General features: G+C 39.5%; 1 protein-coding gene and 1 pseudogene across 7 annotated transcripts in view; both read left to right on the top strand.

The window, feature by feature from the left end:
• Window positions 1-23,345, top strand: part of SYCP1 (synaptonemal complex protein 1) — a 125,341-nt gene that overhangs the window by 79,074 nt on the left and 22,922 nt on the right. For 5 of the 6 annotated variants that reach the window (XM_081493333.1, XM_081493332.1, XM_081493331.1 and 2 more), the window contains 6 exons: window positions 1,071-1,133; window positions 1,309-1,371; window positions 10,130-10,246; window positions 10,673-10,783; window positions 11,901-11,993; window positions 14,798-14,872. In XM_081493333.1, coding sequence (XP_081349459.1) covers window positions 1,071-1,133; window positions 1,309-1,371; window positions 10,130-10,246; window positions 10,673-10,783; window positions 11,901-11,993; window positions 14,798-14,872 — 522 coding nt within the window. The remainder of the gene's footprint in view (window positions 1-1,070; window positions 1,134-1,308; window positions 1,372-10,129; window positions 10,247-10,672; window positions 10,784-11,900; window positions 11,994-14,797; window positions 14,873-23,345) is intronic. The other variant, XM_081493334.1, reaches the window with a different exon arrangement.
• Window positions 15,243-21,979, top strand: LOC145507252 (sphingomyelin phosphodiesterase 2 pseudogene; annotated as a pseudogene). The gene has a single exon (XR_014054723.1). The product of XR_014054723.1 is annotated as a sphingomyelin phosphodiesterase 2 pseudogene (transcript).

Genomic DNA, 23,345 nt, shown 5'->3' with positions numbered 1-23,345 from the left:
CTTATTCTGTCTTGCATATAGGGTTATCGTTACTATCTTTCAAATTCCATATCTATGCATTAGTATACTGTATTGGTGTTTTTCTTTCTGGCTTACTTCACTCTGTATAATGGGAGGAGCCCATTTTAAAATAAATTCTCCATTTGAAGTTTTTTGAGATTATCGAGATAACATGAATTCAGCTGTAACTAACCCCTGCTCCCCAAATATAAGGCCACTTCATGGCTACTACATATTTTCAGGACAGTTTTTATACCATTCACTCAGTGCCAGGGTCAAGACAAGTTTCCTTACTGTATCCGTCTATGTGGCAGATTTATTTCTTATTTATACTTTCACTGATTAGGTAGTCTTTTGAGTTTGCGACTTTATGCAGGCTTGTCTTACTGGATTCTGTACCTTTAGTGAGCTCTCAGTTTTATCTCTTATTTCCTTTACCCTAGGTAGGTTTGACATTAATAGAATTATTTAATGACATGACTATTTAGTTTTGACTGCCCTATGTCTCGGAGAAGGCAATGGCACCCCACTCCAGTACTCTTGCCTGGAAAATCCCATGGATGGAGGAGCCTGGTGGGCTGCCGTCTGTGGGGTCGCACAGAGTCAGACACGACTGAAGTGACTTAACAGCAGCAGCAGCAGCAGCAGCGCTAGGTCTTTGTTGCTGTGCGTGGGCTTTCTTTAGTTGTGGTGAATGGGGGCTACACTTTGTTGAAGTGCATGGGCTTCTCGTTGCAGTGGGTTTTCTTGTAGAGCATGGGTTCTAGGCTCATGGGCTTCAGTACTTGCAGCAGGGTAGCTCAGTAGTTGCGCATGGGCTCTAGAGTGTGGGCTCAGTAATTGTGGCGCACAGGCTTGGTTGTTCCACAGCATGTGGCATCTTCCCAGACCAGAGATTGAACCCATGTCCCCTATATTGGCAGGTGGATTCTTAACCAAGACACCATCAGGGAAGTCCTAATGACATACTTTTTGAAGTAATCTCTATGTTAGTATTTTTGTTAGTTTGAAAGTATTTATTTTGACTGGAATATTGAATAAAATAATTCTAATTTCTCTTCATTTTTTAGTGTAACAATTTGAGGAAACAGGTTGAAAATAAAAGCAAGTTTATTGAAGAACTCCAGCAGGAGGTATGTACTGATTCTCAACATCAAATTACTTTTTTTAAAAAAACCCTTTATATTCACTGCAGTTTTAGAGAATAATGCTTTCCTTTACTTTAGTAGTTTTAGTCTAAGTCAGTGAAAGTATAGGTTTGAATCACTTTGATATTAAACATAGTTCTTAATTTTTTACTTCTAACAGAATAAGGCCTTTAAAAAAAAGAGTACAGCGGAGAGCAAGCAACTGAATGTTTATGAGATAAAGGTATTTGGAATCTTTATTTTTGTTTTAAAAATACTAGTACATAGATGAGAATTTAGAAATTTAAGCCCTTTGCGTGTGTGCTAAGTCACTTCAGTCATGTCTGACTCTGTGATCCTATGAAATGTAGACTGCCAGGCTACTCTGTCCATGGGATTCTCCAGGCAAGAATACTGGAGTGGGCTGTCATGCCCTTCTCCAGAGGATCTTCCTGACTCAGGGATCAAACCCACATCTCTTACGTCTCCTGTATTGGCAGGCAGGTTCTTTACCACTAATGCTACCTGGGAAGCCCAGGGCAGTGAAGGATAGTGAAGGACAGGAGGGCCTGGTGTGCTGATGAGGTTACAAAGAGTCGGACATGACTTAGTGACTGAACCACAGCAACAAAGCCCTTTGTATTGTAGCAGTTATTTTAGTTGTAATAGAATACACATCTTTGGTTTAGCTGTGGTAAAATCATTTAAGCCGGGGGTCCCCAATCCCCGGGCCATGGACTGGTACTGGTTCATGGCCTATTAGGAACCAGGCCACAAAACAGATGAGTGACAGGCAAGTGACCAAAGCTTCATCTGTATTTATACCCACTCCCCATCAATCTTATTGCCTCCTGAGCTCTGCCTCCTGTCAAATCAGTGGAGGCATTAGATTCTCATAGGAGTACAAACCCTACTGTGAACTGTGTGTACTGAGGGATCTAGGTTGCATGCTCCTTATGAGAATCTAATGCCTGATGATTTGAGGTGGAGCTGAGGTATGTTAGCACTGGGGATCAGCTGCAAATACAGATTGCTATTAGCAGAGAGGTTTGACTGCATAGAGACCATAATAAATCAGTTACTTGCAGATTCGTATAAAAATCCTATCAGTGAGTGGCAAGTGATAATTAAGCTGCATCTGGTGGCAGGGTTTATAGTGGCAAGTGAGTTAATGTACTTCAATTGTATAGCCTCATCTGATGGCAGGCTTTAAGTCAGAATCCAACATTTATTTTAGTCTGTGTATAGCTTGCCCATTATTTTCTTTACCACTTCTGTCTGTGCTATACTACTGCATAGATAAGGGAGTGTCTTTTTTTCTACATATAATAGAACTTTTTTTCCATAATAAAGACACTCCCTTTATGTAGTAATATTCTCTTGCCTTAGAGAGTAATTTTTCTGTTTTATGGTTATAATTATACCAATTTTCTTCTTAGTGTTTAGTGTTTGAATGGTGTTCATTTATTTATTTAAAAATTTTATTGGTGTATAGTTGATGTACAGTGTTGTATTTTTAGCAGCCTATTCACTATTGTGCTTTCTGTGCCTTTATTTTAGATGTGTCTTTTATAAACAGCATATAGCTGTAGTTCATAATTTTTGTCCTTTTTACTGATACATTTTAGCTTCGGAATACATAAATCTCCTTTATCTCTCATGTCTAACTTATATGGTGCATGCATGCATGCTAATTTGCTTCAGTCATGTCTGACTTTTTGTGACACTTTGGATTGTAGCCCTCCAGGCTCCTCTGTGGGATTTTCCAGGCAAGAATACTAGAGTGGGTTGCCATGCCTTTTTCCAGGGGATCTTCCCAACTCAGGAATCGAACCAATGTCTCTTACGTCTCATGCATTGGCAGGCAGGTTCTTTACCACTAGTGCCAGCTGGGAAGCCCAACTTGTATGGTATCATGTTCTTATTATTGCCACTTAATTTAATGAGTTTGTTTTTATAACAGTTTTTGTATTGCCCAGGAAGAAGGAAAGAATTGGAGAGAGGCAGTAAATACTGAGAACAGTTAGATTTGATGAATTCACAGATATAGGGAGATTGATATACACCAAGAAGGAAAAATTAGGATAAATCCAGAACTAGACTTAATATATAAATATTAGACATAGATAGGTCTTAAAAGTAGCTGGAGAAAAGTGAGAGATCACCAATGAAAGAATGACAATAAATTTACCATGGACATTCCAACAAGCAACAATGTAAGTTAGAAAACAGTGAAATAATATTCTCAAGTACAGAGAAAATGTCAACCTTGAATTATGTCTCCAGCATATCTCTCTTTTAAGTGTGTTGGAGAAATAAGGAGATTTTTTAGGTCAAAAAGTGAAGGAAACATACTCTTCAAGAACACTCAGTTAACAAAAATGATCACGTATAAGACAATAAAATTCAAAGGCTTGAAATCACACAGAGTATGTCCTCTAGCCAAAGTTCTATTAATCTAGAAATTATGGCATGTATTTTTTAAAGTTTAAAGTTAATACCTTTACTATGAACATTATTATGCCGATGTATTTGAAAAAGTTAAAGTGAAATAGATTCACCAAAACAATGTCAAGAAAAAATAATTCGGCTGAATAGTCCTAAAAGAGATTGAGTCAGCGAGAATGCAAACTAGTACAGCCACTATGGAGAACAGTGTGGAGATTCCTTAAAAAACTGGGAATAGAACTGCCATATGACCCAGCAATCCCACTGCTGGGCATATACACCGAGGAAACCAGAATTGAAAGAGACACGTGTACCCCAATGTTCATCGCAGCACTGTTTACAATAGCCAGGACATGGAAGCAACCTAGATGTCCATCAGCAGACGAATGGATAAGGAAGCTGTGGTACATATACACAATGGAATATTACTCAGCCATTAAAAAAAATACATTTGAATCGGTTCTACTGAGATGGATGAAACTGGAGCCCATTATACAGAGTGAAGTAAGCCAGAAAGAAAAACAACAATACAGTATACTAATGCATATATATGGAATTTGAAAGATGGTAACGATAACCCTATATGCGAGTCAGAATAAGAGACACAGATGCATGGAACAATTTTATGGACTCTGAGGGAGAAGGTGAGGGTGGGACGTTCTGGGAGAATAGCATTGAAACATGTATATTATCGTATGTGAAACAGAACACCATTCCATGTTCGATGCATGAGACAAGGGCTCAGGGCCGGGGCAATGGGATGACCCAGAGGGATGGGATGGGGAGGGAGGTGGGTGGGGGGTCCAGGAAGGGGAACACATGTAAACCCATGGCTGATTCATGTCAATGTATGGCAAAAACTATTGCAATATTGTAAAGTAATTAGCCCCCAACTAAAATAAATAAATTTATAAAATAAAAAAAAAAAAATCTTAACAAAACAGAGCAGATTCAGTTGATTTTATATAGGAGCGGCATATGTAGAAAATCTATAAAAATCTCCAGATGAGTTAATACAAGTATTGAGTGTGTTTATTAAGGATGTTAGATATACAGTCATTACATGGAAATAATTACTAGTATTAAACATGTATAACAAGCTATTAGAAAATGTGATTTTAACAATATACCATTTATGTGAAAATTCTGGTTCTGTCCGAATTGATCTACATACTGACACATGATTGCTAGGAGTTTAAATTGGTACATGTACTTTAGAACACAGTGTTGTTATCTTGTAAAGTTGAACAGGCAACCTGCAATTTCAGTTCTGGGTGTAAAGAAATTTATAGACTTGTACCAGGAGACGTTTTTGAGAACATTAACACCATTACTGTGTGTATTAACTCCCAGTTCAGTTCAGTCGCTCAGTCGTGTCCGACTCCTTGCGACCCCATGAACTGCAGCACGCCAGCCCTCTCTGTCCATCACCAACTCCCGGAGTCTACCCAAACCCATGTTCATCGAGTCGGTGATGCCATCCAACCATCTCATCCTCTGTCGTCCCCTTCTCCTCCCGCCCCCAATCCTACCCAGCATTAGGGTCTTTTCCAATGAGTCAACCCTTCGCGTGAGGTGGCCAAAGTATTGGAGTTTCAGCTTCAACATCAGACCTTCCAATGAACACCCAGGATTGATCTCTTTTAGGATGGATTGATTGGATCTCCTTGCAGTCCAAGGGACTCTCAAGAGTCTTCTCCAACACCACAGTTCAAAAGCATCAATTCTGCGGCGCTCAGCTTTCTTCACCGTCCAACTCTCACATCCATACGTGACCACTGGAAAAACCATAGCCTTGACTAGACGGACTTTTGTTGGCAAAGTAATGTCTCTGCTTTTAAATATGCTATCTAGGTTGGCCATAACCTTCCTTCCAAGGAGTAAGCGTCTTTTAATTTCATGGCTGCAGTCACCATCAGCAGTGATTCTGGAGCCCAAAAAAATAAAGTCTGACACTGTTTCCACTGTTTCCCCATCTATTTCCCATGGAGTGATTAACTCCCAAGTTGGATACAATTCAGTGTCCATGAACACTTGAGTACACAAGTAAACCATAGTATATTCATACAATGGAACACTACTCTGCAGAGAAAATGAAGGACTATATTCACATAAATATGTAAAACCTATTGCTGAGTGTAAAATGCAAGACAGAAAAAATATACATACTATGAAAACATTTATATAGAGTTCTGAAACAAAAACTCTGAAATACTGATACATAATTATGCAATAAAGCTATAAAAAAGAGGAGAGGAATGAAGAATATTAAATTAAGAATCTTTGTTACACTTGAGAAGGTGGAAGGGAAAACTAATGAAGAGAGGCACTCAGAAGCCTTTATCAATATTGATAATGTCCTGTCCTTTAAAGTTGGTAGTTATATCATGGGTATAGAACACAGGGTGTTTCATCTTTAAATTACTATTCCTCCTGTCCTCTACCCCTTTCTCAATTCTAATTCAGTCCTAAGGCACTGTGTGATTCCGCAGAGTGAGTGCTACTTAAAGGTCCTCTTTTGGTAATTATTATATTAGTAAATATTTATACAAAATATATGGAAACAATGGAAATTGACATGTTGATTCTTTTTTTTATGTTGATTCTTTATAGACAATCTCATTAAGAATATGTCTTTGATGAAACCCATTTTAACTGTTTTTCTTTAGTTGTTTGTGTTTTTAGTGTCATATCTAAAGATCCATTGCCAAATCTATTATCATGAATTTTAGCTCCCATTTTCTTCTAAGTGTTTTTAGTTTTAGCTATTACATTTAAATCTGTTTTGAGTTATTTTTTGTAATGTGGCCTGAGGTTCATTCTTTATTCTTTTTCATGTACTAATTATTTGTCTCAGGAGCATTTGTTAGAGACTATCCTTTCTCCATTGAATTGTCTTGTCACTCTATTGAAAATAAGTTGACCATAGTTGTATGACGATGGGTTTATTTCTGGACTTCCTGTGAACAGTTCAGTTCAGTCGCTCAGTCATGTCCGACTCTTTTTGACCCCATGGACTGCGGCACGCCAGGCCTCCCTGTCCATCACCAACTCCTGGAGTTTACCTAGACTCATGTCAATTGAGTCGGTGATGCCATCCAACCATCTCATCCTCTGTCGCCTCCTTCTCCTCCTGGCCTCAATCTTTCCCAGCATCATGGTCTTTTCAAATGAGTCAGCTCTTCGCATCAGGTGGCCAAAGTACTGGAGTTTCAGCTTCAGCATCAGTCCTTCCAATGAACACCCAGGACTGATCTCCTTTAGGATGGAATGGTTAGATCTCCTTGCAGTCCAAGGGAATCTCAAGAGTCTTCTCCAACACCACAGTTCAAAAGCATCACTTCTTCAGTGCTCAGCTTTCTTTATAGTCCAACTCTCACATGCATACATGACTACTGGAAAAACCATAGCCTTGACTAGGCGGACCTTTGTTTTTAAAGTAATGTCTCTGCTTTTAATACGCTGTCTAGGTTGGTCATAACTTTCCTTCCAAGGAGTAAGCATCTTTTAATTTCATGGCTGTAGTCACCATCTGAAGTGATTTTGGAGCCCAGAAAAATAAAGTCAGCCACTGCTTCCACTGTTTCTCCATCTATTTGCCATGAAGTGATGGGACTGGCTGCCATGATCTTAGTTTTCTGAATGTTGAGTTTTAAGACAACTTTTTCACTCTCTTCTTTCACTTTCATCAAGAGGCTCTTTAGTTCTTCTTCACTTTCTGCCATAAGGGTTAGACATTGATCCATATGTTTACCTTATGTCAGTACCACATTGTTTTGATTATTGTAGCTTTGTGTAGTGAGTTTTAAAATGGGGATTATGTGTCTTCCAACAATCTTCTTTTCCAAGATTGTTCTGGCTCTTCAGGGTCCCTGGGAATTTCTTGTAAATTTTAGGATCAATTTGTTCTGACAAAAAGGCAGTTGGAATGTTGATAGAGATTGCATTGAATCTTTTTGCTCTATTTATAATGTTCAAGAGAACACTATCAAAAGATCAAAGGACACCATAAGAGAGTGAAAAGACAACCCACAGAACTGGAGAAATATTTGCAAATCATGTAGTTGGTAATGATCTAATATCCAGAATATATAAAGAATACTTCCAATTCAGCAACAAAAGCCAGTCACTGAAGAACAAATACTGCATGATACTTAAAATAGTCAATCACATGAAAGCAGAAATTCCAGGGACTGGCGGGAGGGGGAAATGGGGAATTGTTCTTCAATTTGTGTAAATTTCAGTTATGGCTTCCCTGGTGGCCCAGATGGTAAAGAAACTGCCTGCAATGTGGGATACCCAGGTTTGATCCCTGGGTTTGGAAGATCACCTGGAGAAGGGCATGGCAACCCACTCCAGTATTCTTGCCTGGAGAACTCTGTGGACAGAGGAGCCTGGTGGGCTGAAGTCCATGGGGTTGCAAAGAGTCAGACACAACTGAGCTATTAACACTTCACTTCAGTTATGCACAATAATATAGTTTTAGAGATCTGCTGTATTACATAATGCTTCTAGTCAACAATTCTGTATTGTTTACTTTAAAATTTGTTAAGAGGGTAGACTCTTAATGTAAATGTTCTTATGGAAAAAAAAGGGACAGAAGGAAACTTTTGAAGGTGATGGGTATGTCTATCATCTTGATTTTGGTGGTAATTTCATTAATGCATGCATATGTCCAAACTCATCAAACTGTATACATTAAATGTTGTTGATTAGTCACTAAGTCATGTTTGACTCTTTCTAACCCCATGGAATGCAGCTTGCCAGGCTTCCCTGTCCTTGGCTTTCTCCCGCAGTTTGCTCAAACTCATGTCCATTGTCAATCCCTTCTCTTCCTGCCCTCAATCTTTCCCAGCGTCAGGGTCTTTTCTAGTAAGTTGTATCTTCTCATCAGGTGGCCAAAGTATTGGAACTTCAGTTTCAGCATTGGTCCTTCCAATGAATATTCAGAGTTGAGTTCCTTTAGGATTAACTGGTTTGATCTCCTTGCAGTCCAAGGGAGTGTGTGTGCTGTATTGCCCAGCACCACAATTCAAAAGCATCAGTTCTTCAACGCTCAGCCTTTTTTGTGGTCCAACTCTCGCATCTGTACATGACTGCTGGAAAAACTATAGCTTTGACTATATGGACCTTTGTTGGCAAAGTGATATTTCCGTTTTTTAGTATGCTATCTAGGTTTGTGATAACTTTTCTTATAAAGAGCATGTGTCTTTGAATTTCATGGCTGCAGTCACTATGTGCAGTAATTTTGGAGCCCAAGAAAATAAAATCTGTCACTATTTCCGTTGTCTCCCCATCTATTTGCCATGAAGTGATGGGACCAGATGCCATGATCTTAACTTTTTGAATGTTGAGTTTTAAGCCAGCTTTTTCCCTCTCCTCTTTCACCCTCAGCAAGAGGCTCCTTAGTTCTTCACTTTCTGCCATTAGAATGGTATTATCTGCCTATCTGAGGTTGTTATTTCTCCTTCCAGTCCAGACTGCAGCTTATGATTCATCCAGCCTAGCATTTCATATGATGTACTCTGCATGTAAGTTAAATCAACAGGGTGGCAGTATACAGCCTTGTTGTACTCCTTTCCCAATTTTGAACCATTCCCTTGGTTGTTACATGTCCATTCTGTTCCTTCTTGACCTGCATACAGGTTTCTCAGGAGACAGTTAAGGTGGTCTGGTATTCCCATCTCTTTAAGATTTTTCTACAGTTTGTTGTAATCCACACAGTCAAAGGCTTCAGTGTAGTCAGTGAAGCAGGAGTAGATGTTTTCCTGGAATTCCCTTGCTTTTTCTATGATCTAATGGATGTTGGCAATTGGATCTCTGGTTCCTTTGCCTTTTCTAAATCCAGCTTGTACATCTGGAAGTTCTCGGTTCATGTACTGCTGAAGCCTCACTTGAAGGATTTTGAATATTACCTTGCTAGCATGTGAAATGAGTACAGTTGTATGGTAGTTTGAACATTCTTTGGCGATGCCTTTCTTAGGAATTGGAATGAAAAATGACCTTTTCCAGTCCCATGGCCACTGCTGAGTGTTCCATATTTGCTAGCATATTGAGTGCAGCACTTCAACAGTATCATCTTTTAGGATTTTAAATAGCTAAGTTGGAACTCCATTAATATCCAGCTCAGCTGGATTTCCACATTAAATATGTGGGGGTTTTTTGCATATAAGTTATATCACAATAAACCTTCTTTTTTTTTTTTTAATGCTTTTTCTTTGAATCACATGGGTGTTCTGTCCAAATGGAATAGTTACTTATTGTAATAAAACAACAGAGACTAAATAATTTAAATATCATTGAAAAATTAAAAAAATAAAAATATGCCTGCTTTTAGGATATTACTTGTCAAAACTATGTATTTTAGGGGAAAAGATAGACTTTGTGAAAAATAAAGCACATCTCCCCATATGAAAACTGTAAGGAAAATGATCCAACTGTAATATATTATAAATAAATCATCTTCTGAGAGTCACAAAACCACAAAATGAATGTGGTTTCTTCAAGTAATCCACAGCATTTACTAATGTTCATTCTATTTTCTTTGTTCAAAGGTCAGTAAATTAGAGATAGAACTAGAAGGTGCCAAACAAAAATTTAAACAAATGACTGACAGCTATCAGAAAGAAATTGAGGACAAAAAGCTATTAGAAGAAAATCTTTTGGGAGAGGTAGGAAAACCTAAATATGTTTGAGAACTTGTTATACTAAAACCATATATTTGTACGTTAACATTTTAAGAGAAAAGTAATAATTCTTACTTTTAACATTATGATTCTTCAGAAGATTTAGTAAATTATATAAGGGACGATTAATTAGTTGTTTAAAATAGAAACTAAAAGTATTATTATGCTAAGTATTTAAGTATTGAGTAGTATATAACTATTTTGAAAAGATTAAATGACCTTTACAGTGTTATACTGTCATCTCACTTGATAGAAGACCCTAACTAAAATAAACCAAAACAGTAGTGCATTTTTTACTTCGGTTTCCTAATTTCCTGGTGTTTGACTTCTTCATTTTAACTTAAATTTAACATTTGAGTTAAATTTGCTTTTTGGGCATTAATTTTAAAAAACTTTAAATCTATTTCATAGGTTGCAAAAGCAAAAGTAGTAGCTGATGAAGCAGTAAAATTACAGAAAGAAATTGATATACGATGTCAACATAAAATAGCTGAAATGGTAGCACTTATGGAAAAACATAAGGTAATTTTTTCCCTTTTTATAATTAAAATTATCAATTTTAGCAATATTTATGCATAAAATGGTAAAATATAGTATTCTGATTTGTTAGAGAAAATTGTCTAGACAACAGTGTCTAGTTATAGCTGAAATACCCTTGATCTCTCATTTTTCCGAATCTTTACTACCTGAAGCTGAGCCTAAGTGTCACTTCCTTGAAGAAGTCCTTCCTCATCATCTTCTGGATAGATATAACCACTCCTTCTTCTCAGTTTTCATAGTAGTCTCTTGCAGAATTTTCCATCTTATTTTTATTTAAATACATACCTAGTATATGTGCTTAAATAAATAAATATAATATTTGTATCCTCTATCTGTGTCCAACACATACTAAACAATGATAAATAGATGTAAAACTATGTTAGTTGTGTTTGTGAGTGTGCTCTACTTTTTACTGTTGTTTTAAAGTAATCATTCTCTTAGGGAATTAAATCTTATACTCTTCAGGATTTGGATAGGAAGTAGGCTATACCTATCAATTAATCTTTATAAGTTGTTGCTAGTATATTATTATGAAGTAACTTATGAGAAATTGAAATATTTTAAATAATATTGTGAACTTATAGATGTAAGCAATTTTAGTATGTCTTAATCCAGTACAGTTTTTATCCTTATTGATACTTAAATTGTCCCAACTTTGGCCAGTGGGAACCTCTTCAAACTGGATGGCAGGTCCTTTTGACTTGACCCTAATAATCTGTGATAGCTTTCTTACTTTCTGCTACAACAAAATATTTAAGACTCATCTTGTATTCCCTGCCCAAGATCTGGAATCAGCAGTTTTTCTAAGAGGTCCTTGTGTTTCTAATGTTTTTTTAAAATTATGAAATTCATTATTCCTAATTTAAAAAAATTATTTTTTGCTCTTGGGTATTTCTAAGACCGTTATCTATGTTTTATTGTTTTTATTGTTAACATTTAAAAATGTAATTTAAAAAATTTAAAAATATGCTCAAATATATATTACTGAATTCATAAACATCATTTTTGTAAATATTAAATGCATTAGGATACCAGTGTTATTAAAACATAAGCTTTTGAACTTCTAATACATCTAAAATGTTCTCTCTTTTTAATATAGCACCAATATGATAAAATTGTTGAAGAAAGAGACTCAGAATTAGGACTTTATAAGAGCAAAGAACAAGAACACTCATCAATGAAAGCATCTTTGGTGAGAACAAATAGCAGTAGAAGCCAATTTTTATATAAACCATAATTTTTGAACCATAGAATCAAATAACCATAGATCTGAAAGGGATGTTATAGATCTTACAAGTAGAAAGTTTTCTAATTTTTTTGAAATTGTAGAATAATCTCTTTTTTTCAAGTGAAAAGTTATAAATTCCAATTACAAATAAGTTTGAGCTCTGATTGAGGTTTGGAAAAGAGGAGTGGGATAGATTGGGAGAGGATGAGAAGAAGAGATATACATAGTGTTAAATATTTCTTTAGAGCAAACTATACAAAATTATACAAAATATAGCAAACACCCTCTTCCAACAACACAAGAGAAGACTCTAAACATGGACATCACCAGATGGTTGACACCGAAATCAGACTGATTATATTCTTTGCAGCCAAAGATGGAGAAGCTCTATACAATCAGCCAAAACAAGACCAGGAGCAGACTGTGGCTCAGATCATGAACTCCTTATTGCCAAATTCAGTCTTAAATTGAAGAAAGTAGGGAAAACCACTAGATCATTCATGTATGACCTAAATCAAATCCCTTATGATTATACAGTGGAAGTGACAAATAGATTTAAGGGACTAGATCTGACAGACAGAGTGCCGGATGAACTATGGACAGGGGTTTGTGACATTGTACAGAAGACAGGGATCAAGACCATCCTCATGGAAAAGAAATGCAAAAAAGCAAAATGGCTGTCTGAGGAGGACTTACAAATAGCTGGGAAAAGAAGAGAAGCCAAAAGCAAAGGAGAAAAGGAAAGATATTCCCATTTGAATGCAGAGTTCCAAAGAATAGCAAGGAGAGAAAAGAAAGCCTTCCTTAGCGATCAATGCAAAGAAATAGAGGAAAACAACAGAATGGGAAAGACTAGAGATCTCTTCAAGAAAATTAGAGATACTAAGGGAACAGTTCATGCAAAGATAGGCTCCATAAAGGACAGAAATGGTATAGACCTAACAGAAGCAGAAGATATTAAGAAGAGGTGGCAAGAATACACAGAAGAACTATACAAAAAAGATCTTCATGACCCAGATAATCACGATGGTGTGATCACTCACCTAGAGCCAGACATCCTGGAACGTGAAGTCAAGTGGGCCTTAGAAAGCATCACTACGAACAAAGCTAGTGGAGGTGATGGAATTCCAGTTGAGCTATTTTAAATCCTGAAAGATGATGCTTGAAAGTACTGCACTCAATATGCCAGCAAATCTGGAAAACTCAGTAGTGGCCACAGGACTGGAAAAGGTCAGTTTTCATTCCAATCCCAAAGAAAGGCAATGCCAAAGAATGCTCAAACTACCGCACAATTGCCCTCATCTCACACGCTAGTAAAGTAATGCTCAAAATTCTCCAAGCCAGGCTTCAGCAATACATGAACCATGAACTTCCAGATGTTCAAGCTGGTTTTAGAAAAGGCAGAGGAACCAGAGATCAAATTGCCGACATCCACTGGATCATCGAAAAAGCAAGAGAGTTCCAGAAAAACATCTATTTCTGCTTTATTGACTATGCCAAAGCCTTTGACTGTGTGGATCACAATAAACTGTGGAAAATTCTGAAAGAGATGGGAATACCAGACCATCTGACTTGTCACTTGAGAAACCTGTATGCAGGTCAGGAAACAACAGTTAGAACTGGACATGGAACAACAGACTGGTTCCAAATAGGAAAAGGAGTACGTCAAGGCTGTATATTGTCACCTTGCTTATTTAACTTATATGCAGAGTACATCATGAGAAACGCTGGGCTGGAAGAAACACAAGCTGGAATCAAGAATGCTGGGAGAAATATCAATAACCTCCGATATGCAGATGACACCACCCTAATGGCAGAAAGCGAAGAAGAACTAAAGAGCCTCTTGATGAAAGTGAAAGGGGAGAGTGAAAAAGTTGGCTTAAAGCTCAACGTTCAGAAAACTAAGATCATGGCATCTGGTCCCATCACTTCATGGGAAATAGATGGGGAAACAGTGGAAACAGTGTCAGACTTCATTTTTTTGGGCTCCAAAATCACTGCAGATGGTGATTGCAGTCATGAAATTAAAAGACGGTTACTCCTTGGAAGGAAGGTTATGACCAACTTAGACAGCATATTGAAAAGCAGAGACATTACTTTGCCAACAAAGGTCCATCTAATCAAGGCTATGGTTTTTCCAGTGGTCATGTATGGATGTGAGAGTTGGACAGTGAAGAAAGCTGAGTGCTGCAGAATTGATGCTTTTGAACTGTGGTGTTGGAGAAGACTCTTGAGAGTCCCTTGGACTGCAAGGAGATCCAACCAGTCCATCCTAAAGGAGACCAGTACTCAATGTTCATTGGCAGGACTGATGTTGAAGCTGAAACTCCAATACTTTGGCCACCTCATGCTAAGAGTTGACTCATTGGAAAAGATGCTAATGCTGGGAAGGATTGGGGGCAGGAGGAGAAGGGGACGACAGAGGATGAGCTGGTTGGATGGCATCACCGACTTGATGGACATGGGTTTGGGTAAACTTCGGGAGTTGGTGATGGACAGGGAGGCCTGGTGTGCTGAGATTCATGGGGTCGCAAAGAGTCAGACATGACTGAGCGACTGAACTGAACTTACACAAAATTTGTTGAAATGAAACCTTTGGTTATGTTCATCTAACAGCCTTAATATCAGTAAGCTTTTAAAAAGTGTATATCTTTTATGAGTGAATTCATTTTTCTGTAAAACTAAAGTTTTAAAATATTAGTTTGCATTTTCATTATCTTAAGAACTATATGTGTACACTTATAAATTTCATGTTCCTTTTTCTTTAGGAGACTGAACTATCCAATCTCAGAAATGAACTTTGGTCTGTTAAGAAACACCTTGAAACAGAAAGAGAAGAAAAAGTAGGTTTTGTAACAATATAGAGTAATTTTGGATTTTAGGTATAACTTAAGTTTTATAAACATATCATATTAGAAAATAATAGGAGAAGTTTACATATGGATTAAAAGTATTATTTTTCCCCATTAGCTTTTTTTCAGAAGTATTTAGCATATTCTATTTTTTTAGATTAAGCATATAAATATAGGATTACTTTGAGTAGGCATGCTTTTAGATATAAATATTTGAATGATATTTCATATATTAAAAGTGCTTATGTATTTGTATGTGTTTTTTAGCTATTGATTGTATTTCAGGAAAAAATAATGCCTGTATTTGTATTTGGTGTTGTTCAGTTGCTCAGTTGTGTCCGACTCTTTGTGATCCCATGGGCTGCAGCATGTCAGGCTTTCCTGTCCTTCACCATCTCCTGGAGCTTTCTCAAACTCATGTCCATTGAGTCAGTGATGTCATCCAACCATCTCATCCTCTGTTGTCCCCTTTCTCTCCTGCCTTCAATTTTTCCCAGCATCAAGGTCTTTTCCAATGAGTCAGTTCTTTGTATCAGTTGGCCAAAGTATTAGATCTTCAGCTTCAGCATCAGTCCTTCTAATGAATATTCAGAGCTGATTTCCTTTAGGATTGACTGGTTTGATTTCCTTGCAGTCCAAGGGACTCTCAAGATGTCTTCTCAGACACCATAGCTCAAAAGCATCAATTCTTCAACGTTCAGCCTCTTTATGGCCAACTCTCACATCCATACATGACTACTGGAAAAACCATAGCTTTGACTAGACGGACCTTTGTTGGTGAAGTAATGTCTCTGCTTTTTAATACGCTGTCTGTGTTTGTCATAGCTTTTCTCCCAAGGAGTAAGCATCTTTTAATTTCATGGCTGCAGTCACCATCTGTAATGATTTTGGAGCCCAAGAAAATAAAGTCTCCCACTGTTTCCATTGTCTTACCATCTATTTGCCATGAAGTGATGGGACCAGATGCCGTGATTTTTGTTTTAAAATATTGAGTCTTAAGCCAGCTTTTCCCCTCTTCTCTTTCACCTTCATCAAGGGGCTCTTTAGTTCCTCTTCACTTTCTGCCATGAGGGTGGTGTCATCTGCATATCTGAGGTTACTGATATTTCTCCTGGCAATCTTGATTCCAGCTTGTGCTTCATCCAGTCTGACATTTCACATGATGTACTCTACATATAAGTTAAATAAGCAGGGTGACAGTACACAGCCTTGATGTACTCCTTTCCCAGTTTGGAACCAGTCCATTGTTCCATGTCCAGTTCTAGCTATTGCTTCTTGACTTGCATACAGATTTCTCAGGAGGCAGTAAAGTGGTCTGCTATTCCCATCTCTTGAAGAATTTTCCACAGTTTGTTGTGACCCATACAGTAAAAGGCTTTAGCATCGTCAATGAAGCAGAAGTAGATATTTTTCTGTAACTCTCTTGCTTTTTCTATGATCCAACAGATTTTGGTAATTTGATCTATAGTTCCTCTGCCTTTTCTAAATCCAGCTTGTACATCTGGAAGTTCTTGGTTCACGTACTATGGAAGCCTGGCTTGGATAATTTTGAGCATTACTTTGCTGGTATGTGAAATGGGTGCAATTGTGCAGTAGTTTGAACATTGTTTGGCATTGCTCTTCTTTGGGATTGGACTAAAAACTGACCTTTTCCAATCCTGTGACCACTGCTGAGTGTTCCATATTTGCTGGCATACTGAGTGCAGCATCATCTTTTAGGATTTGAAATAGCTCAGCTGGGATTCCATTATCTCTACTAGCTTTGTTTGTAGTGATGCTTCCTAAGGCCCTGTTGACTTTGCACTCCAGGATGTCTGGCTCTAGGTGAGTGATCACACCATCATGGTTATCTGGGTCATTAAGATCTTTTTGGTATAGTTCTTATGTATATTCTTGCCACCTCTTCTTAATATCTTTCTTACTTCTGTTAGATCCATACCATTTCCGTCCTTAATTGTGCCCATCTTTGTATGAAATGTTCCCTTGGTATCTCTAATCTTCTTGAAGAGATTTCTAGTCTTTTCCATTCTATTGTTTTCCTCTATTTCTTTGCACTGATCACTGAGGAAGGCTTTCTTACCTCTCCTTGCTATTCTTTGGAACTCTGCATTCAAATGGGTGTATCTTTCCTTTTCTCCTTTGCCTTCTGCTTCTCTTCTTTTCTCAGCTATTTGTAAGGCCTCCTCAGACAGCCGTTTTGCCTTTTTGTATTTCTTTTTCTTGTGGATGGTTTTGATCACTACCTCCTGTACAATGTCATGAAACTCTGTCCATAGTTCTTCAGGTACTCTGTCAGGTCTTATCCCTGGAATCTATTTGTCACTTCCACTGTATAATTTTAAGGGATTTGATTTAGATCATACCTGAATGGTCTAGTGGTTTTCAGTACTTTCTTCAATTTAAGTCTGAATTGGAGAATAAGGAGTTCGTGATCTGAACCATAGTCAGCTCCCAGTCTTGTTTTTGGTGACTGTATAGAGCTTCTCCATCTTTGGCTGCAAAGAATATAATCTGATCTGGGTATTGACCATCTGGTGTAGAGTCATCTTTTGTATTGGTGGAAGAGGGTGTTTGTTATGACCAATCTGTTCTCTTGGCAGAACTCTTTGTTAGCCATTGCCCTGCCTTATTTTGTACTCCAAGGCCAAACTTGCCTGTTACTCCAGGTATCTCTTGACTTCCTGCTTTTGCATTCCAGTCCCCTATGATGAAAAGGACATCTTTTTATTTTGGTGTTAATTCTAGAAGGTCTTGGAGGTCTTCACAGAACCGTTCAACTTCAGCTTCTTCAGCATTACTGGTCTGGCCATAGACTTGGATTACTATGATATTGAATGGTTTGCCATGGAAACAAACAGATCATTTTTTTGTTTTTGAGATTGCATCCAAGTACTGCATTTCGGACCCTTTTGTTGACTGTGATGGCTACTCCTTTTCTTCTAAGGTATTATTGCCTGCAGTAGTAGATATAATGGGCATCTGAATTAAATTCACCCATTCCAGTCCATTTTAGTATACCGAGTCCTAAAATGTCAATATTCACGCTTGTCGTCTCCTGTTTGACCACTTCCAATTTACTTTGATTCATGAACCTAACATTACACATTCCTATGCAATATTGTTCTTTATAGCATTGGACTTTACTTTCACCACCAGACATCCACACCTGGGCGTTTTGCCTCTTCATTGGCTCAGCCTCTTCATTCCGTCTGGAGCTATTTCTCTGCTCCTCTCCAGTAGCATATTGGCCACCTACCAACCTAGGGAGAGGCGGGAGAGGACCCGTAGGCGGCCGCCACCAGGGACGAGCTTCGGAGAAAAGGAACGCGGAGCCCACGTCCCGCGTGCCTCAGTCCGGTTCGCCGCTCCCCAGAACCTCCTCTGAGAGCGCCCCCCCCACCCCCGTCCCCGCCTCTGGGATCCCTCTGCCCCCGCCCAGGGTCCTCCAGTGCGGCCGTTGCCTCCGGTCAGCGCCAGACTTCACGGCAGAGCGCCTTTCCGGGTTGGCGTGCCGCCAGATTGGGCCCCCAGGCGCGTGCATTAGGGCGCCGCGGCCTTCCGGGGAGCGCGGGAGCCGGGCGGCCACCTGTACGCAGTGCCCCGGGAGGAGCGCCGCCCGCCCGTGTACCCGCTGCGGCCGTCGCTCTGGAGGCGGAACCGTCCCGCACTGCCGAGCGTCCCCTCCATGAAGCCCAACTTCATCCTGCGACTGAGGGTCTTTAACCTCAACTGCTGGGGCATTCCCTACCAGAGCAAGCATCGCGCCGATCGCGTGAAGCGCCTGGGAGACTTTATAAACATGGAGAGCTTCGACCTAGCTCTGCTGGAGGAGGTGTGGAGTGAACAGGACTTCCAGAACTTGAGACAGACTTGAGACAGAAGCTGTTGCCCACCTACCCAGCTGCACACTACTTCAGGAGCGGCATCATTGGCAGTGGTCTCTGTGTCTTCTCCAAACACCCAATCCAGGAATTCACCCAGCATGTCTTCACCCTCAATGGCTACCCCTACATGATCCATCATTGTGACTGGTTCTGTGGGAAGGCTGTGGGGCTGCTGGTACTCCATCTAAGTGGATTGGTGCTCAATGCCTACGTGACCCACCTCCATGCTGAGTACAATCGACAGAAAGACGTCTACCTAGCACATCGTGTGGCCCAAGCTTGGGAACTGGCCCCAGTTCATCCAGTGTCCACACATCCAAGAAGGCTGATGTGGTTCTCTTGTGTGGGGACCTCAACTTGCACCCAAAGGACCTGGGCTGCCGGCTGCTGAAGGAGTGGACCGGGCTGCATGATGTCTATCTGGAGACCCGAGACTTCAAGAGTTCTGAAGAAGGCTGTACAATGGTACCCAAAAACTGCTACATCAAGCAACAGGAGCTGGGGCCATTTCCCTTGGGCATCTGCATCGACTGTGTACTTTATAAGGCAGTGTCTGGGCTATACAGCTCCTGTAAGACTCTGAAAACTACTACAGGCCATGACCCTTACAGCTGCCCCCCCTTCTCTGATCATGAGGACCTGATGGCTACTCTGTGTGTGAGACACAGCCCCCTCATCACAAGCCCAGCCCTACCCATGGACCAGCAGAGAGGTCACCATTGACCAGTGTGCTAAGGGAGGCCTGGGCAGAAGTGCACCAGGGCATGGCTCAAGCTCACTGGTGGGCCAGCATGGCCAGCTATGCAGTTGGTCTAGGGCTGCTTCTCCTGGCGCTGCTGTGTGCCCTGGCAGCTGGAGGATGGATCAGTGAAGCTGCTCTACTGCTCTGGACCCCCAATGTAGGACTGGTGCTGGGGGCAGGTGCCTTCTACCTCTTCCACATGCAGGAGGCCAAGGGCTTGTGTAAGACCCGGGCCGAGCCTCAGCATGTGCTGGGAAGGGCAAGGGAGGTCCAGGACCTGGGCCCAGAGTCCCAGCCAGCCCTGCTCCTAGGGCAGCCTCTTCATTCCGTCTGGAGCTATTTCTCTGCTCCTCTCCAGTAGCATATTGGCCACCTACCAACCTAGGGAGTTCATCTTTTAGTGTCATATCTTTTTGCCTTTTCATACTGTTCATGGGGGTTCTCAAGACAAGAATGCTAAAGTGGCTTTCCATTCCCTTCTCCAGTGGACCACGTTTTGTCAGAACTCTAACCATGACCTGTCCGTCTTGGGTGGCCCTACATGGCATGGCTCATAGTTTCATTGTGTCAGACAAGATTGTGATCCATGTGATTCATTTGGTTAGTTTTTGTGATTAGTGTCTGCCCTCTGATGGATGAGGATAAGAAGCTTGTGGAAACTTCCTGGTAGGAGGCACTGGCTGTGGGTAAAACTAGGTATTGCTCTGGTGCACAGGGCCATGCTCAGTAAATCTTTAATCCAATTTTCTGCTGATGAATCAGGCTGTGTTCCCTCCCTATAGTTTGTCCTGAGGCCAAACTATGGTGGGGTAATGGCGACCTCCTTCAAAAGGACTTAAGCCAGCAGGCCCGGCTCCCGTGACTGTTGTAGTCAGTGCCCCTGACCCTGCGACAGGCAGCTGTCGACCCACACCTCTGCTGGAGACTCCTGGACACTCACAGGCAAGTCTGGCTCAGTCTTGTGGGGCCTCTGCTCCTTTCTCCTGGGTCCTGGTGCACACAAGATTTTGTTGTGTTTTGGAATTTACTCACACGGTAAAATGACAAATACTTTCTTTTCTTTCTTTATAACATCACACTGTGCCGAGTAACCTACTTATATCTAGTTTAATCCTTATAACAGTGCTATTAAACAATACTTATTATTGTCTGCATTTTTTTTTTTCTTTTTTAAAAGCCAGTCAAATTTAGCAGTGGGGGGTTATATACTAACTTTAGTGACACTAACGTTAGTAAGTTCTGGTAACCCACTACCATCGGACCAGCCTGTTGTCTGCATTTTTACAGAGGTTAGGTTATTTATTCAGGGTCACATAAGAAAACACAATGGAATGACTTAGAATTCAAATCTAGGTTTATTTTGCATGATTCGAAATCCTATTTCCTAATTACTCTGCAACATGCCTAGCTAATGTGCACTTTCAGTTTCAAATCTCTGTGTGTTTGTTCACTGTTCCCTGCATTTAATTCCTTTCTTACTTTCTCCACCTATGAAAAATTTCACGTATCTTTCATGTTGCAAAGGTGAGCTTACTGTATATAAGTATTCTCATAGTATTTTGTTTTAAGAAAATGTTTATTTATATATTTATTAGGCTACATTGAGTCTTGGTTGCAGCATGAAGAATCATACTTGGAAGTGCTTGGGTGTCTGTAGTTGCGGTGTGCTGGCTTCTTTCTGGTTGTAGCAGTTGGGCTCCAAAAATACAGGCTCAGTAGTTGCGGTGCACCGGCTTAGTTGCCTCAAGCCATGTAGAATCTTAGTTCCCTGGATCAGGGATCAAACTTGTGTCCCCTACATTGAAAAGCAGATTCTTAACCACTAGACTACCAGGGAAGTCCTGGTGTTTTGTTCTTATATTAAAATAGTTTTGTCACTCTCTGCTCCATTATATTTCAGGTTCCTCAAGGGGTAGGGTTATGTCTATTTATCTTTGTCTTTCCTTGTCTTTCCTTTACTTGAGTACAGTGCTTTGAAAATTTTCTGTTTTTAACGAATGTTTGTTAAAGAAATGATAAAGTGGCTTTCACTTCACCTGTGATATAAAATACATACTTAATCTTTATCCTACTGTTTCAGTAAAAGAGGAATAATACTTGTATTGAAGTATGCCTAATGCTGGGAAGGATTGGGGACAGGAGGAGAAGGGGATGACAGAGGATGAGATGGTTGGATGGCATCACTGACTCGATGGACATGGGTTTGGGTAAACTCTGGGAGTTGGTGATGGACAGGGAGGCCTGGCATGCTGCGATTCATGGGGTTGCAAAGAGTCAGACATGACAGAGCGACTGAACTGAACTGATGCCTAATGACCTTTTTTCTAGTTTCTTTTTCAGTTTAATTGAGATATAATTGATAGTATTGTATAAGTTTAAGGTGTACAGCATGATTTAACTTATATATATTTAAAAAGATTACCACAGTAAGTTTAGTTAACATCAGTCATCTCATAAAGATGAAGAAAAAAAAAAAAAGATTTTTCTTTGTGATGAGAGCTCTTAGGATTTACTCTCTTTGCAACTTTAAAATGTACCAGACAATAGTTAACGATAGTCATCATGTTATACTTTATATCCCTAGTACTTATTTGTCTTATAAATGGAATTTTGTAGCTTTTGACCAGCTTTATCCTCTTCCCCATCTCCCCAACCTATGCATTAGTAACCACATATCTTAGACCCCTTTCTGTGAATTTAGTTATGTTTTGTTTTTTAATATCCTACATATTCTGTGAATTACTATGTTTTGCTTGTTAAGATTCTACTTATAAGTGATCTCATATTTGTCTTTATTTCACTTAGCATAATACTTTCAGTGTCTATCCATGTTGTCACAAATGGAAGGAATTCCTTATTCTTATGGCTGAATAATGTCTCACTGTGTACATATTTTACAGTGGAATATTTTATATATGCACACACACACACACACACACACACACACACACACACAGCACTTTCTTTATCCATTTCTTCATCTATGGAGGCTTAGGTTGTTTCCATGTCTTGGGTGTTGTGAATAATGCTACATGTGGGTGCAGATATTTTTTCAACATAGTGATTTAACTTCCTTTGGATGATAGTCTCAGAAGTAGATTCTAGCTTGTGTGGTAGTCTATTTTTAACTTTTTGACGAATCTTTATATTGTTTTTGATAGTGGCTAAACCAACTTGCATTCCCACCTATAGTGCACAGGGTTATTTTTTTCTTTTCATCCTTGTCAGCATTTCTCTCTTGTTTTGTTTGATGATAGTCATTTTAACAGGCATGAGGTAGTATATATAATTGTGGTTTTGATTTGCAGTTCCCTGATGTTGAACATCTTTTCATATACCTGTTGGCCATTTATATATCTTCTTTGGAAAAATGTCTACTCAAGTCCTTTTCCTGTTTTTAAGTTGGATTTCTTTTTTTTTTGCTATTGAACTGTATGGATTCTTTATATTTTTTATACTAACCTTTTATCAGATATATGGTTTGCAAATATTTGGCAGTGTTTTGCATAGTTGGGAAAGCTAGGTGCTTACTCTCATGGTCTCCCTTTCCTGCATGGGACAAATGGCTGACTGACAGGTTCTATCTTGCCACTGTGCTGTACTGTCTTGGGAGAGGGAGTACTGTTTACTTGCTAAGTCATGTCTGACTTTTTATGACCCCATGGACTATAGCCTGGCAGGCTAATGGTAACCCACTCCAGTATTCTTGTCTGGGAAAGGGGGTGACATGGATAAAATGAAACCGTTTCTCTTCTTCAGTGTGTTCAATCTGGAATTTTTTTTTTTTTTTTTGCTTTATTGGTGTGCTAGAACTTCTCTTTTGGACTCCAGAACTTCC

This window comes from Giraffa tippelskirchi, chromosome 5 (assembly GCF_054371585.1).
Source record: "Giraffa tippelskirchi isolate mGirTip1 chromosome 5, T2T-mGirTip1v1.2.pri, whole genome shotgun sequence".
Taxonomy (NCBI): Eukaryota; Metazoa; Chordata; class Mammalia; order Artiodactyla; family Giraffidae; genus Giraffa; species Giraffa tippelskirchi.
The sequence above is the reverse complement of the archived record's forward strand: the minus strand, read 5'-3'. Positions and strand labels throughout refer to the sequence as shown.